The following is a 17,800-nucleotide window of genomic DNA, read 5'->3' as shown; positions in this document are numbered from 1 at the left end:
TCAGTTTTGGGGTCTACCAATATTTAAAGTGAAACTTTATATTTCATAACTTGAATTTACCTCATTTTACACTATTATCTACTTTGCTGAATTAAAATTTATTATAAAATAAACAAATATGACTTAAGGAAATAGCCACATTTAGAACATATAAACTCTTATGATATGTTGTTAATATGATAAAATGGTAATACTACAGAAATCAACTACTGCACACATGTTCTAAACATGGCTGTAATATAGCTCAACAAAACTGCTGAGAAAAGCAAAAGAGATCAGTTAATAATAGTATAATTATTTATTTTAATCATTTACTAAAATACTATGCAATGGTTTTATGAAAAAGTAAATTAATTTTTCTTTGTCACATATGGGAGCTCAAATTATATATATATATGCATGCATGTATACACAAACATGTATTCCTGTGGTCTTCCATGCATAAAAGCATTACAGGGAATTTCATTAAATTTACTTTTAAAAAGCATTCACCTTTTTGGAAATACGAGACCAAAAAAAAAATGTGTCTGATTTTAGTCCTCTAATATTTTTGCAATATTTTCTTAGCATTTATAGTTATTTTAAATGTCTAAAACTATTTAAAATATTTTAATATTTTACTATTTAATAAACATACATGTCTTTTCCAAGTTCCTAGTGCTTTTTCATGCTCGTTTTGAAGATTAAGAAACTTTTCTTCATTTTCTTTTACCTTCTCCCTTTGCAGCTCATTATCTCTTTCAAGGGTCTGCAATAAAATTAATTATCCAAAAAATAATCAATACCACATTAATGAATTTTGATGTGTTTTATGTTGCTTGGACCTTTGCTTCTAACATGCTGAAAGTGCCATACAGATCAGTGATAATGTGCTATCTCAACAATAATTTTCATAAATTAATGGAAAGGTGCTTATACTTTAGCTAACAGAAAATAGGGGGAGGTTATGATAAAGAAATGGCTATAAAAGGGTATAAAAACATTGCCATTATTCAGTTTCACTGCATAAGTTTTAATGTGCTGAAAAAGTAATATAAAGTACAGCACTGAAAAGTATGAAATGTAGCACAATCCAGCCTAACTCTACTAAAGAAATTTAACTACCATAGAACATTTTTTCCATTATCTGTTTATTTTAGAAATTAACTGGCTAGAAAACTCTTAAATACAATTTTCATTTTAATTTCAAATTAATACTTAAGCATAACTTAAATATTTACCATATTAACTTAATTACTTCATTGAACTGACATAACAGAATCACTACCACACTCTCCCTCCCACAAAATAAACTTATAGAGTAAAAATACTACCACGTGTTTTATAAGACTAGGTTTTTAAAGCTATTAAATCAGTGTCATCAATATTATTAGGTTTTTCCAGTGTCTGCTGATAATCCAAGTAAATTTCTATAAAAAGATAAACAGTGATAGAATTCCTACCTACACGCCTAATACATCTGGAATCTTTAAGTTGTTTACAGAGCTATGTACATTCAGGTTAAAAATGTCAAGCCACACAAAAGGATATTTTTTTTTAAAAAAAAGTAAAGTTATTCTCTCAGTTTTCCTCCCCAGAAGTAACCACTTTAGCAGTTTCTTGTATATCTTTCCAGAAATTGCCTATATAACCATAAAAGTATGTAAAAATACATATATATTTTTAAATACAGATGAGACCATATCATATACTATTCTGTCATCTGCTTTTCTTTTTTAAAAATATCTTGCTTACTTTCCGTATTACATATATATATCCATCTCATATGAATTCCATATTATTCATAGTACTCTATTTAGAGAATTCTCAGTTACATCTAGAGTATCAATATGCAAAGATAAATTATGTAAAATTATGGCAACATATCTAATATGTTCTGATAATTCCATCATTAGGTGATTTTGCCACTGTATGAAGGTCATAGAGTGTATGTACTTACACAAACCTAGATGGTACAGCCTACTATACACATAGGCTATATGGTATAGCTTATTGCTCCTATGCTACGAACCTGTACAGCATCTTTCTGCACTGAGTAGTGTAGGCAATTGTAACACAATAGTATTTTTATAACTAAGGCTATCTAAATATAGAAAAGGAACAGGAAAAATGAGGTATAAAAGATTAAAAATGGTACACATGTAACTATATAAGGTACTTACCATGAATGTTGCTCTGGGTGAGTCAGTGAGGGAATGGCCAGTGAATGTGAAGGCCTAGGACATTATTACTCACCAACACAGGCTTTATAAACACTGTAAACTTAGGCTACAATAAATTTTTTTAATTTTTTCTTTCTTCAATAATAAATCAAGCTTAGTTGACTTGATAAACTTTTTTTTTTAACTTTTTGACCCTTTTGAAATAACACTTAGCTTAAAACACACAGATTGTTCGTTCTTTATATTCTTATTCTATAAACTTTCTTTCTATTTTTAAATTTTTTTTTTTGAGACGGAGTCTTGCTCTGTTGCCCAGGCTGGAGTGCAGTGGCACAATCTTGGCTCACTGCAAGCTCCACCTCCTGGGTTCACACCATTCTCCTGCCTCAGCCTCCTGTGTAGCTGGGAATACAGGCGCCTGCCACCACGCCTGGCTAATTTTTTATGTTTTTAGTAGAGACGGAGTTTCACCATATTAGCCACGATGGTCTCAATCTCCTGACCTTGTGATCCGCCCACCTTGGCCTCCCAAAGTTCTGGGATTACAGGTGTGAGCCACCACTCCCGGCCTCTATTTTTAAATTTTTACCTTTTTCCTTTTTAAACATTTTGGTCAAAAACTAAGACACATCATCACAGCAGTATTCACAGTAGCAAATACATAGAGTCAACCTAAATGCTCATTAACAGTAGACTGTTAATGAGTAACACTGTAGACTGTTAATGAGTAACAGTAGACTGTTAAAGAAAATGTAGTACATTTTCTTTCTCCACATCCATACACCATGGAATATGACACAACCATAAAAAGAATGAGATCATGTCCTTTGCAGCAACATGGATGAAGCCATTATCCTAAGAAAACTAACACAGGAACAGAAAACCAAATACCACATGTTCTCACTTATAAGTGGGAGCTAAACGTTGAGCACATATAGACACAAAGAAAGGAACAATGGACACTGTGGCCTACTTGAGGGTGGAAGGAGATTGAAAAACTACCAATCAGGTACTATACTTACTATCTGGGTGATGAAATAATCTGTACACCAAACCTATGTGACACTCAATTTACCTATGTAACAAACCTGCACATGTACCTCTGAACCTAAAATAAAAGTTAAAAATACATACATGTAACATAAAATTTACCAGTTTAACCATTTTTAGGTGTGTAAGTCAGGGGCACTGAGTATATTCACAATGTCATGCAACGATCACCACTATCCATGTTCAGAACTTTCTCATCATCTCAAATAGAAATTCTGTATCCATTAAACAGGAGTTCCCATTTCCCCTCCCCAATTGTTCGTTCTAACAAATACATATGTCATGTAACTCCCAGAAGATATAGAGAGCAGTTTTATTACTCCCAAAAGTTCCCTTGGGCCACTTTGCAGCACCCCTATTCTTCACTGCCCATCAATAATCTGTTTTCTGTCTCTCTAATTGTGGCTTTTGTCGAATGTCCTATAAATGGAATCAAGGAACAACACTGTATGTAGCCTTTTGAGTCTGGTTTCATTTACTTAGCAAAATGCATTTGAGATTCATCCATTTTGTTGTGTGAATCAGTAGTTGGTTCTCTTTTACTGCTGAGTAGTCTGTTGTATGGATGCACCACAGTTTGTTTATACATTCACCTCTGGGTTGAACATTTGTGCTGTTTCTAGTTTTTAATGAGTATTAATAAAGCCACTGTAAATATTATTTAAAAAAACTAACACACAAACACACACATTAGCCTAGGCCTACACAGGGTCAGGATTATCAATGTTACTGTCTTCCACCTCTACATATTTTCCCTCTGGAAAGTCTTCAGGGGCAGTAATATCCATAGAACTATCATCTCCTATCATAATACTCCCTTTTCTGGAATGCTTCCTGAAAGACCTGCCAGAGGCTGTTTTACAGTTAACTTTTTTTTTTTTTTTTTTGGAGATGAAGTCGCTCTGCTGCCCAGGCTGGGTTGCAATGGCATGATCTCGGCTCACTGCAACCTCCATCTCCAGGTTCAAATGATTCTCCTGCCTCAGCCCCCTGAGTAGCTGGGATTACAGGTGCGTATCACCACACTGGCTAAGTTTTGTAGTTTTAGTAGAGATGGGGTTTCACCATGTTGGTCAGGCTGGTCTCAAATTCCAGACCTCATGATCCGCCCGCCTCAGCCTCCCAAAGTGCTGGGATTACTTAACAGGCATGAGCCACCGTGCCTGGCCAACTTTTTTTTTTCCTTTTTTAACAAATAGAAGGAGTAAACTAAAATAATGATAAGAAGTATAGTATAGTAAATACATAAACCAGTAACATAGTCATTATTATCATTATCAAGTATTATGTATTATATATAATTGTATGTACTACACTTTTATATGACTGACAGTGCAGCAGGTTTGTTTATACCAGCATTACCAACAAACGTGAGTAATGTGTTGTGCTATGACAATATGATGGCTATGATGTTAGCAGATAGGAATTTTTATCTCCATTATAATCTTATGGGGCCACCATCTTATATGCGGTCTGTCATTGACCAAAACCTTGTCATGTGGTGCATAACTATAAAACAGAGTAGTTTCTAAATATTTATAGGGTGTATAATAGATGCTTAGTACTTTAACATTCTAACAAATTTTTTTATTGATAACATACTGTATTTTAGAAGATAAATAGAACTTTAGAGAAGATATGGGAGAATAAACCACAGTCTCTATCCTAGTAATAATAAATGACCAAGAACATCATGCTCTTAAAACAATGCACTAGCAATGTCAATCATTTCTTGTCAGCACCCAATAACTCCATCTAAAGGAAACTGCCTACTTCAGGTACTCTCTCGATTTCAGTTTTTTGGAGACATCCATCCTTCCATTACAATTTTGACTTACTTCTCTCTGTCAGCTGTACAAATTAGGTTATCTCTGAGGATGCCCTTTTTCAGTTCTGTCGTGAGTCTCCTGTTTCCCAGATCTCATAGTTTCCTTTCTTGGTTTACTCCCTTGTCTTGGTAGAGCAAACATTCTATTACTTCTTGATAAAGGAGGCATAGGGTGGTAAATGTTTTCAGACCCTATATGTCTGAAGATGTCTTGATTCTACCAATACTTGGCAATTTGTTTGGCTAAATACAGTACAACTCTGCTTTGGAAATCAATTTTTTCCCAATATCTGAAGGCATGGTTCAATTGTCTTCTACTTTTCATTGTTGCCACTGAGAAGTCTGAAACCTTATGTTACCATTCTCATTCTTAATCCCTGTATATGACCTACTTTCTTGTACAGTTTTAGAATATTTTCTTTATGTGTTGTACAAAATTTCATAATGATATGCATTGGTATTGAGCAAGACAAACTTAATCTGTCAGGCCTAGATAACTTTTTTGTATTAATTCTTTGGTCATTTCCTTTCCCTCTATTTTCTCTCTTCTCTCTCTGACACTCACCAGACATCTTGAACTGACTCCCCAGTTTCCTTTCATGTTTTCCATCTTTTTGTCTTTTGGGTCTACTTTTTAGAAGACAATATTATCTTCCAACCTTTCCTTTGCACTTTTTATGTCTGCTAATATATTTACCTGAAGGGGTCTCTTTTATTCTCTAAGAGTTTCTTTATATACTCAAAATTCTTATTTTGTAGATTAACATATTCCCTTTAACTAAAGATACTTTCTTAGTTTCTACAAGGTTTTTTCATTATCCTATTTGTTTTGTCAGTTTTTCATATTGAAGGCTGTATTAGGTTGTTCTTGCATTGCTAAAGAAATATTTGAGACTGGGTAATTTATAAGAAAAGAAGTTTAATTGGCCCATGGTTCTGCAGGCTGTACAGGAAGCATAGCACTGGCATCTGCTTCTGGCGAGGCCTAAGGAAGCTTTTACTTGTGGTGGAAGGTGAAGTGGGAGCTTGCATATCACATGGTGAAAGCAGGAGCAAGAGCAAGGCAGGCAGGTGCCATACACTTTTAAACAACCATATCTTGTGAAAATGAGATCATTCACTATCCTCATTCACTATCCTGAGGACAGCACCAAGCCATGAGGAATACGCCTCCATGACCCACACACCTCCCACAAGGCCCCACCTACAACATTGGGGATTACATCTCAACATGAGATTTGGGCGGATAAATATCTAAGCCATATCAGAGGCTTTCTCCAAATGTCCAGTGATCCTTAACTACTTATTCATATTTTAAAATGAGGTATTAAAATACCAGCTGAAAGTTTTGTCAAATGGTAGGTTTCACTGTGAATGGATCTGGCTGAGCTATTCCACTGGGAAAGCTTAACTGTATCAGTTAGTCTATTCTTTTGAGCAGGTTAGTTTCCCCTGAAAGGAATCTTACATTTTTCTGCTGGGGAATTAGGCTAGCTGCCCTCTAAATGAGGATACTGGGCTGGAAGGTCTCACCATTCAGAATTCAGACTTTCCAACCTCTTGTCAATATCATACTCTTAGTCGTAAACTGATAAACTAGCTCTCAAAAAATAAAAAATAAAAAAGCCTGATTTGAAGCATTTGCCATTTTTCATTCATGTTAAATATTCACATCATAGTTAATTTCAAACTACCACTGGTTTAACAACCAGTTCACAAAATTCCTTAATATCTAACAACCAGCTCCCACTGGCAAAAGCTGGCTCCAGCAAACCACTAGATCCCCTTCCCCCCAAACCTCAGCTGTCCCTCAGATTCTACAACAGAAACCTCCAGTCTTCTGCAAAGTAGGAGAGGAGCATTGTCTACTTGTGCAGGGTGGGAAAGAGAATATGGGGTTGCAATGGCTTCTTACATAGATCTAGTTTCTGGCTTCAGTTGCATACTATACTTCTAGAGGCACATGATACTTCCAAATCCTGACCATTTCTGCATCTTTGATTTCGTTTCTACTTCTTCTCTTGTGCTAAGTAAATTACCATTGTCCATCTGGTTCCCACTTTTTAGTACTATTACTGTTTCCTCCCCATTTCCTTGTCCTTGTAGATATATTAGTGTCATTTTATTGTAGTTTCAAAAATATGTAATGTGGGGTTAAACATGTTTAACTAGAAGTCCTGACCAGACAATATCTAAACTTGGAAAGACTATGAGTTTATTCATGTTCATCTTTCATTCATTAAGAAAATTTAGTTTAAAATTTAAAATTTAATGAGCTCCTATGATGTGCCAGACACTGTTTTAGGTTTTTATGCTACATCAGTGGAACTGTTACTGTCCTTATGGAGTCTATATACACACACACACACACACACACACACACACATATATATATATATATTTTTTTTTTTTTTGAGACAGAGCTTCACTCTTGTTGCCCAGGCTGGAGTGCAATGGTGCAATCTCAGCTCACTGCAACCTCTGCCTCCCGGGTTCAAGCAATTCTCCTGCCTCAGGCTCCTGAGTAGCTGGTATTACAGGCTTGTGCCACGATGCCCATCTAATTTTGTATTTTTAGTAGAGACGTTGTTTCACAATGTTGATCAGACTAGTCTCAAATTCCCGACCTCAGGTGATCCACCCACCTCAGCCTCCCAAAGTGCTGAGATTACAGGTGTGAGCCACTGCACTGGGCCATGGAGTTTATATTCTATCAGGGATTGCTTCCTGGCCTTTTGGCTATATTCCTATATTCTATTAGGAAATTATTTGGGATATTTTGTATCTGGATAACAGAGAGAGCTGATCTAGTAATTTTGTTAGATCAGCTATATTAAGACCACAACTCCTAACTTGCCCCTTCATGAGCTCTAAGCCCAGTACTTATGTACCGTTGAATTCTACAGAGTCTAGGGTAGTCATAAACATACAGTTATGTGTTTCTCTGAGTTAATGGTGACTGTCAATATAATTCCAGGATCTTTTGACTATGACTACCAATAACTTAGATAATCCAAATGCCTCTCTTTTGAAAACCATCTCTGAAAAAAAATGGATATTATGAAGATTCAAAGTGAAACCATTTGCTAATGCTTTAATCTTCCAAAAACTAACTAAATGATCCTAGTTAATACTATGAAAAAATACTATGAAAAAAACTAAGTAAATTATTCTTGTTAATACTATGACTATAGGAACATAACTATGTGTATAACTGGACTAAACTATAATTAAATCACAATAGAAAATATTTCCTATCATGAGAATTTAGCTTTCTGTGCTCTAAATTTTACTACTAGAAAAGTAAGACAGATGACAGCATGATTGCAGAGCACTGAAAAACAGTTGGCCATTATCAAAAGTAATGATCCCTTTTAGTACAGGTAGAATGAGAATGCTCCTCAAGAAAACACTTGAGATATCTATGCAGCATAATCCTCAGCAACAGTTCAACATTAATATTTTGTTATGCTATATTTCAGTGGTTCTCAGATATCAGAATGCAGACAAGTACTGATCCATGACAAAATATTCACTAGTCCAAGGCAAAAAATGTCAATATAAGGTCATCAAATGTCTTTTCTTATAAAGGACTAGCCTTTATTCTGAGATTATATCCTTAATATATGTTTGATGTTAAAATGTTCTCTTTCATAAAATGATAGTAATGATAGATTGTATTGTTTGCATTCTTAATATCCTTACTTATCAAAATAAAAAGCTGACAATTCTATCCTGTTTTTGACAATACTTTAAAATTTTAGTTTATAAAATCTAGCTTCTCTATGTACTATCAAGGTTCAGCTAATACTTCTGGCAGTTAAAGAGAAAGGCATTTGAGGGAAAAAGAGAGAGGCATTTGATTATCTAATGATTGGTAGTCATAGTCAAAAGATCCTGGAATTATATTTATAGTCACCATTAACTCAGAGAAACACATAACTATATATAGGCTCTGTAGAATTCAGCAGTATGTACATACTGGACTTAGAGCTCATGAAGAGGCAAGTTATGAGTTATGATCTTAGTATAACTGATCTAACAAAATTGCTAGATAAGCTCTCATAGATCTCAGAAAAATATCTTAACAGTATGTTGTAGAAATAGTGCTGGATTAGAATCACAACAGATCTAATCCTAATTTTATCACTAATTTTGAGGCTTTGAACCACACTGCCTACATTTTCTGGGTCTCTCTTTTTATTAAACAAAATGGTTGGATTAGATGATCGTTAATATTTTGTTTGGCCTAAAAATCTATGTTTCAACTCATTTATTTGGATTAGAAGATGCTCTTGGTAACAGCTATTCATAAAGAACCTAGTTAAATTATATCATATGTTGCTTGGGAGAAGGTTCAACATATTAGAGAAATAGTTCCAGTTATCTAACTACAGAGTGGGCAGGGGAGATGGGAGGTGAGTACTTGCTAACAGCTGGACTTTCAGAGAAACTTATTTTGCTAGTCTTATATTGGAATAGGTGAACAGATTAAAAGAAGGGAGATGTCTGACGATAGGATGCTACCCCTCCCCCCCCCTCTATAGTATTAGGGACACATAAGAGAAATAAGGAAGGCAAAACTTTCGTTAAATGATAAGCCATAGAACATCAATGGTGAGGAGATATTAATAAATTTTGCATTGCTGAGGTTCAATTTGGTTCCATTCAATGACAGACTCTGCATAATTTGTTGGCCCTGGTACAGGGAAAACAGTGCTACTAAAGGTACTAAAATATAAAACTTTTTCCCTTCTTTGCAGCCCCTCTCTCTTTCAATTTGTCATGGTGCTTTTCATTTTCTATTTAATATCATGATCCCCTAGGCTTGGGGATACTCACGAGGCAAATGCAGACCCTCATAACATGCCTAAGGGCCTCATCACACAACTCAGCATGACTGAGAGCCAACAGCTACCAGGTTCCCTGTCCTGCCAGCGGCTAGACCTATCTACTATGTCCTGGACATGGGTGGGGAAGTGAATCTTCCCTTCCCATGGGCCCTTCACTCCAACCCATGGCAAATGGGTGACTCTCAAGAGACTGCAACTGCCAGGAGGTATGCACTCAGTACCTGGACTGGGGATTCATCCTCCCTGCAGACTCCCACCAAGTCACCTGCCTAACACTTTAAGGTACTGCCAACCTGCAACAAAGACAACTGTTGTTATGCTTTACCCCAAGATACTGTGGGGTATAGGCACCCCACCTAGGCCCTCCCCGCCTGCACCTACACCCTAACCAAAGACCTAACCAAAGGTCAACAGTAGAACACAGACCTTTCTCCGCAAATGTGACCCAATCAAACTATACCAGTGGCAGGACAGGAACCAGGAGTAGGAGGCAAAGCAGGATGTAGGTCCCCAGAGGGTGGAAGAGCCAGCAGCCAAGAACCAGTACTGGTAGGTAGTGGAGACAATACCTGAGCTGAAGATCTAAGCCCCTAGCACATGCTTCATTACCATTAGACTTCATTTACAAAATGTAAATTCAAAATAAAATCTTCAAGACAGTGACCATGAAACATTAAACCTGAAGCAGGAGGCCCTTCTGAGTGTGGATCCCTATGATGCCAGTGCACTGGTCACATACTCATGAAGCTGGCCCTGGCCTTGACTGATGGTAGTTTTTATGTAGGAGGTAATTGTAGTTTTCATGAGAAATGTTCAGCTTTACCCTGAACCCTTTCAGAAGGATAGAAGTATCTTCTACTGGCCACCCCAGTGGAACATACCCCCAACCCCTTTTCTGAATTGGACATCTCATCACTTGGCCCAGTGGCATACAGGGCAGTTCATGCTCCTCCACTAACCTCCATGGTTCCTTCATGTGAAGCCAAATAACCACTAAGGTTTTTTAAGAATAATACACTTCAAGCTCCATTGGCACAGATTACTCTAAAGACTTTTCTTTTTGAAACTTGTAGACCAAAACTGGGCATCAGTTGATATGTTCTTGGCGAACTTTCAAACTTCAAGAAACATATGCCTAGCTGGCTATGGTGGTGGGCACCTGTAATCCCAGCTACTCGGGAGCTGAGGCAAGAGAATCACTTGAATCCAGGAGGTGGAGGTTGCAGTGAACCAAGATCATGCCACTGCACTCCAGCTTGGGTGACAGAGTAAGACTCCATCTCAAAAAAAAAAAAAGAAAGAAAGAAAACAAAACAAAACAAAACAAAAGAAACATATGCCAACCGCTTCCACATGAACTTATCACATTTTACTCTACTGGTAACACTAGAGTGGACCTTCACCTTTCAACAGCATTTCAAGCATCTAGCCAAGGAACAAATGGCAGTCTCCCCTTCTTGTATCTCAATCCCTACAAGAGACTTTCTTGTACATTTCTTCATTTAGCTTTATAAGGGGAAATGCACCGGCCTCTGCTAGGGATGTAAGAGAAAAGGCCTCTCTTTTTGAACCCTGCACTCCCAAATTATCAATGGCCAACAATGTCTTCTCCTTCCCAGTCATTTTCTTATATATATTGGAAAGAGGATGATGAGGTGATTGTTGTGGTAACCGTGCCAATTTTATCACTTTCCTGTGAAGAGAGATCTACCCCAAACTTCTGAGAGCTGGCTGAATGCTCTCTTAAACTGCAGTTGACACTTTCACCTTTTATTTTCAGTGTTGGATTGTGACCACAATTCTAAGAAAAAAAAATTCCTATTCATTCTGTTGTAACAGAGTGGATTTTTCACTTTGTAAAATGAAGTCGGATACTTGATAAAATTTAACATTTCACTAGTGACATAAATGTTGAATAATATATGTTCATTACTTTAGACACTGAAAACAAGTTGATGAAGGAAGTCAATATCTTACCCCTAGAATTCAAAATAATTTCAATAAAACTGGACAGAAGAATAAACTAAACAGGGGAAGTTAATTAGATTAAAATATACTAAAACATAGATAGATAGATAGATAGATAGATAGATAGATAGATAGAACCTGATTGTTTTCTTTTAGCATCTTCAATTCTGCCTCCATTTCAGTATTAGCTTGAATTTGTTGCTGAAGTAACTGCTGCATATGTTGGAAAGAAATGATGATATCCTTTGAAAATACACAAATATGATATATCAATTTAAAAGTTTTAAGATAGTAGGTATGTTTCCAAGCTCATTCTTCACATACATTTTCTAGTTTCCTAACTCATTGTATTTATAGTTTAATTTCAATATATTAAACTAATGACACATCTAATGGTATCTAAAATAATTTCTATTACATTATTTCCAAGAGTCCCTCAAATAATTAACAAAGTTTTTTGGAATAAACTGTGGATTCTAAGACACATGTGAATAATTCAAAACTAAAAAAAATTTGTTGGCTACCAACCCCCCAACAGTAAACATATCACTACTAAAATGTCATATGAGGTATAATATTATAAAATGTCATAATGAGCTAGGGTGTCATGGCATACATTCAGAGTCAAATGGAGGAAAAGCAGAAGAGAGAAAAGAAACAAGAGGAATATTCTTTCACACATCTTTTTAAAAATGGAATAATTATCAGCATCAAATAGATTCAAATGAGAATATAATGTCCTGAAAAAATATGCACTACACATAAATAAACTTCAATAATTATCTATTAGGGTATCACTGGTTTAATCTATCAAGGAAAAAATTAAGGTATTTTTAATGAAAGTATATTGAGACTGATTTTTAAAAGTATACACATGTATATTTAATACACATTAACTGAGTGCCTACTATGTGCTATGCATGATTCCACTTAATTTATTTTTCACATTTTATCTGATTTTTAGAATATTTACTGACTTCCAAATATCTTATGATTGCTTACCTGTTTTTCTTCTTGAATACGTGTAATCTCTTCATTAATCTTCTTGTTTAATTCCAATTCCTTTAAAATTTGAATAGTTTTAAAGTTATGATAGAAAATTCAGCAAATTCTACATTCAATTCAGTACTAAACAAACTTTGGAGTGTTATGACCTATTACTACCCCCAGAGTACCCACATTTGTTTTTTTGTTTGTTTGTTTTGAGACTGTGTCTTGCTCTATCACCCAGTCTGGAGTGCAGTGGTGTGATCTGGGTTCACTACAACCTCTTCCTCCCAGGTTCAAGTGGATTCTCATGCCTCAGCCTCCCAAGTAGCTGGGATTACGGATGCCTACTAACATGCACAGTTAATTTTTGTATTTTTGGCAGAGTCGGGTTTTCACCATGTTGGCCAAGCTGGTCTCGAACTCCTGACCTCAAGTGATCCACCCACCTCGGCCTCCTAAAGTGCTGGGATTAGAGGCATGAGCCACTGCACCCAGCCCAAAGTATCCACATTTGTTTGTGGTTTAAACAGTGACTTCAGTGAACTGAAGAAGATATTATATACCAACATAAGTTGGTGCAAACTTGTAAATGTTAAAAACTATAAAATTTATCATCTCCAAAGCTGTCCTGGAAACACCATTGTACCACAAGATTATTCAAAACCATATTCAAGTGGAAATAAAATAGTTCTAGCCAAATCTTATTGTTCTAAAGTCTATGGCAAAAATTATCTAATAAAAAGAAAACAGATTCATAATACCTTTAACTATGCATATTGACTTTGCAAAGAAGGAATGTTTTTTGTGCCATAATCCTGAAACTCTCATAAGTTTTATTGAAAATATTAATGTTATAAACAAATACATTTAATAAAATACCATGTTGAGTCTTTCTTGAAGTTCTTGAAATTTTTGTTCTTTAATTGTTAGATTGATGTTTTCTTCTCCCATCTTATATTGACATGTGACTTTGGACTTTATCAAGTCTGAGGCTGCTTTTTTTAGTTCCTTAATAAGAAACATATTAAACAGAAAATTCAGTACACATAATTCACTTAAAAAAAGTATTTTCCTGACAGTGTCAAAGTTCCTCCTTAAGCCTATAATTATAATTTGTTATATTTCATATATCAAAATAATACTGTTGGTCCATTAAAGTGTATTTTCCCTAGTTCCCTTGCAAGATTAGCCAAGGTGGGAACATAATCTGCAGTTGTGGATCAGGCAAAGTTAATCAATCATAAAGAGATTGACTGCATGATTTTGAATCTTAAAAGGAGTGTACTAACATAATCAACTAACCAGAAGTACAGCGTTTCCATTATTTATTCAACAAACATCTTCTGAGATAAAAAGATAACAAGGAAATCTCAATTCCCAAATTTATTAGCCTCTAATAGGAAAAAGTATGTAAGAAATTATTACAATACAATGTAATGAGTGCTACATTAGAAAAATGTATAAAAAAATAAAGAAACTGAGGGTATCAACAAGGTATTACACGCAAAGGTGGTATTTGAACCCAATCTTTAAAGATAAATTTGCAAAGAAGACAACAAAGGGGTAGGCATTCCAGGCAAAAGGTTCTACACGCACAAAGCCACAGAAACATGAAAGAGCATGATATTCTTCAGGGAAACAGAACTAATAAGATATGACTGGAGCTAATGTGTTATTTCAGGCGACAGAGTAGAATATTGGTAGTTGTGGCTAGAAATTTGGCAGGATTCAAATATTGAGAAGGACTTGTATATCACGCTAAAGAGTTTGAATGTTACACTATAAAAAATGGGGAATTAACCACTGAAGGATTTTGAGTAGAAGAATGACATAACAAAATTTGCATTTTAGAAAAATAACTCTGGCAGTGTTGTGGAGGGTGGAACTGAAGGATGTAAAAGTAGTCTTCATTTATGAAGTTACATGTTCATTAAGTTTAGTAGATACCAATCAAACACATTAAGATCTTGAAATACCAACTTTTGAATTAGTGTGCAATTGATTGTGCTGTTCTTCTGTGTATACTGACTATATTAAATACTCAAGAATCTGATTTTCAGTCTTGGCTACACAGTATCTGAACTCCGTTATAAAGTTAGTACCTGGCATCTTTGTTTCTCTGGTAGGCAGTGCGCAGTTTTTCTACATTCTACGAGCCCACTGCCTATCAGAGAAGCAAAGATGCCAGGTACCAGCTTTATAAGCATGAGACCAGGCTCTGCTAATCTGATGCGCCAGTCTTGGATATCAGATTAGTTATCACAAAAAAGCAAGGACTATTGCAAATCCATCTGTTAGTAGACAGGGAAGTATAGTAACTTCAAGCTTCTATAGGTGACAGTGATACAGCAGCAGCAGCAGCATCCACTATGGTCAGCAATGATGGTATAAGCTGTGATACACACTATTCAAGAGTGGAAGTTGGTTTTATGCTATGGCCTTTGATACTGCATAACCTCCCTTCTTTGTAATCATTTTTCAAGTGTGAGATGACCAATGCCTTTCCAATAAATTCCTTTGCTGACTAAATCAGTGTGCAATTAAGAATCCTGACTACTTCATTTTTTAAAGGTCTTAAGAACTGGATAAACAACAAACTTTTGACTCTTTTGTAGAAATAAGTTGATTTATTAGAGTGATGAGATTATAGGAAATTTTTATTTTCTTCATTATGTGATTAGCATTTTCTATTTTGCCTAAAATTAAAACATTTTTTATAGTTTTAAAATAGTATTTAAGCTGTAAAAACAGGTACTATCACTTAGAGAGTTATTAGAGGATAGAAAATGGAAAATGACTTAATCCTAAGGAAAATTCATAGATTAAAGAAGAACCCAGTATATAAGGGTGAGAAATAAAGTCAACTGAGATAGGAGGAAACCCAAAAGGAAACTGAAAGAGGAGCAGCAGAAAACAGGGCTACTAAAACCTTCAAAGTTCTACATGTTACAGCTTCAGCCACCCAGGGAAAAACTCACCCAAGTATATCCTAACTCCAAATTCAAAATCCAGGAGAAAGGACTCATTGGTCTTAGTTCGAATACCACCTTTGGATGTGCACACCACATAAAATGACTGCTAAAGTAACCACGTGAGTCAAGAGATAGGGCTCTATTCTTAGAAAAGCAGGCAGACAAATTGATGTCTGGCATAAAGAGAACAATTAGTATATATCGAAGTAACGAACGAAAGTTTGAATGAAGGGGGCAGACCTTGAGCTGGGCCGTGAAGAATGAGTAGTATACTGGATATCCTTCATTTGTTACTCCTGATTCACTTCCCACCCTTTCTCCACACTGCACTGTGCCCTATGTGGCTGATCTCTGTGGGTACAGCAAACTGTCTTCTGGCTCCTGATTGGGTTAAATTTGTGGGAGGTACTAGTGTATCAGTAGGCCAGGAAGAGAAAGAGAGGCCCGGCGCGGTGGCTCAAGCCTGTAATCCCAGCACTTTGGGAGGCCAAGACGGGCGGATCACGAGGTCAGGAGATTGAGACCATCCTGGCTAACACAGTGAAACCCCGTCTCTACTAAAAAAATACAAAAAACTAGCCGGGCGAGGTGGCGGGCGCCTGTAGTCCCAGCTACTCGGGAGGCTGAGGCAGGAGAATGGCGTGAACCTGAGAGGAGGAGCTTGCAGTGAGCTGAGATCCAGCCACTGCACTCCAGCCTGGGTGACAGAGCAAGACTCCGTCTCAAAAAAAAAAAAAAAAAAAGGAAGAGAAAGAGAATGAGGTATTTTACCAGCTCCCTCCCTACTGACCACAAATCAGCAATAGCTGTATATCTTTATCAAAGATCACAGCTAATCCTAGTGATTTGGGAGGCTAAGGTGGGAGGATTGCTTGAAGCCAAGAGTTCAAAGCTAGACTGCGCAACGAAACAAGACCCTATCTCTAAATAAATAAAAAAATAAGCCAGGCATGATGGTGTATGCCTCTGGTCCTAGCTACTTGGGAAGCTGAAGCTGGAGGATCACTTGAGCCTAGGAGTTCAAAGCTGCAGTGAGTAATAATTGTGCCACAGCGACCCCCCACTCCCACCCCCATCTCTTAAAAAAAACCCACCCCCCCCACCCTCGTCTCTTTAAAAAAAAAGAAAAAGAAAAAAAAGGCCGCAGCTTCTGCCTTGAGGCTTTCTTTTACAGCTATAGCTACAGCTCTTTCCAGATTCCAGCATCTGCTTCATTCCCTTCTCCCTTCTGGTACAGGTGTGTTAATCATTCTCCCACTACTTTTATCTGTGGGGTGCTTCACCATCCCTTGTTGGTTTCCCTTACCTCTGACTACAACTACGTAAATAGCTTATTCATTAATCTTTTCTCAATTACCATTCCAACATGCCATCTGTTTCCTGGCCCAACCCTGTTTGGTACAAGTACATTGAGAGAAAGCATTTCAAGTATGGGAAGGGATGTAGAGAAAAACAAAACCAAAAGGCAGAAAGAACTAAGAATTATGCTAGTGGCAACAAAGAATTTTGGCTAAAATAGAATGGGAGATGCTTGTTAAGAAGCAATAGCAAACAATATTGAACATGTAGAATGGACCAGATCATGAAAGCTCTGGAAAGCCAATTAAAGAAGTTGGGACTTGATTTGGTAGGCAAAGGAGAATTATTTATCATTCCTTCTACACATACCAAGTACCTCCTGTGTGTCAGGCACATAGAAGTTAAATCAGTATCTTGGTAAACTTAGTCTGGCAAAAAGAATGAATAAAAACTAGAGAAAAGAACACTGGCTAAGAGGCTATTACATTAATCCAGGCATGAGATGATGAGTGTCTATAGTACTGAAAAATGGAAAGGAAAAAGGAAAAGGAGAATAAAGGAAAAAGATTAGTCAAAAATGAGTCAAAGATGATTCTAGAGTGACTAAGTGAAACTGGAAGAAAGGAAAAGGGGACCATGAAATGTGAAAGGAAGAAATATAAAAATGGAAAGGAGATG

The 17,800-nt window shown here is 36.3% G+C and overlaps 1 protein-coding gene across 1 annotated transcript in view; it reads right to left on the bottom strand.

Moving 5' to 3' along the window:
- The window catches only part of CCDC73 (coiled-coil domain containing 73), a 145,228-nt gene that overhangs the window by 37,307 nt on the left and 90,121 nt on the right, over nucleotides 1-17,800 (bottom strand). Inside the window, exons 9-12 of the mRNA XM_033208038.1 lie at nucleotides 13,731-13,859; nucleotides 12,864-12,923; nucleotides 12,000-12,104; nucleotides 638-748 (exon numbers count right to left, since the gene is read on the bottom strand). Coding sequence (XP_033063929.1) covers nucleotides 638-748; nucleotides 12,000-12,104; nucleotides 12,864-12,923; nucleotides 13,731-13,859 — 405 coding nt within the window. The remainder of the gene's footprint in view (nucleotides 1-637; nucleotides 749-11,999; nucleotides 12,105-12,863; nucleotides 12,924-13,730; nucleotides 13,860-17,800) is intronic.

This window comes from Trachypithecus francoisi, unplaced genomic scaffold, assembly GCF_009764315.1.
Source record: "Trachypithecus francoisi isolate TF-2019V2 unplaced genomic scaffold, Tfra_2.0 Lachesis_group8, whole genome shotgun sequence".
Classification (NCBI taxonomy): Eukaryota; Metazoa; Chordata; class Mammalia; order Primates; family Cercopithecidae; genus Trachypithecus; species Trachypithecus francoisi.
Note: the sequence above shows the minus strand (reverse complement) of the source record. Positions and strands in the feature narration are given on the sequence as shown.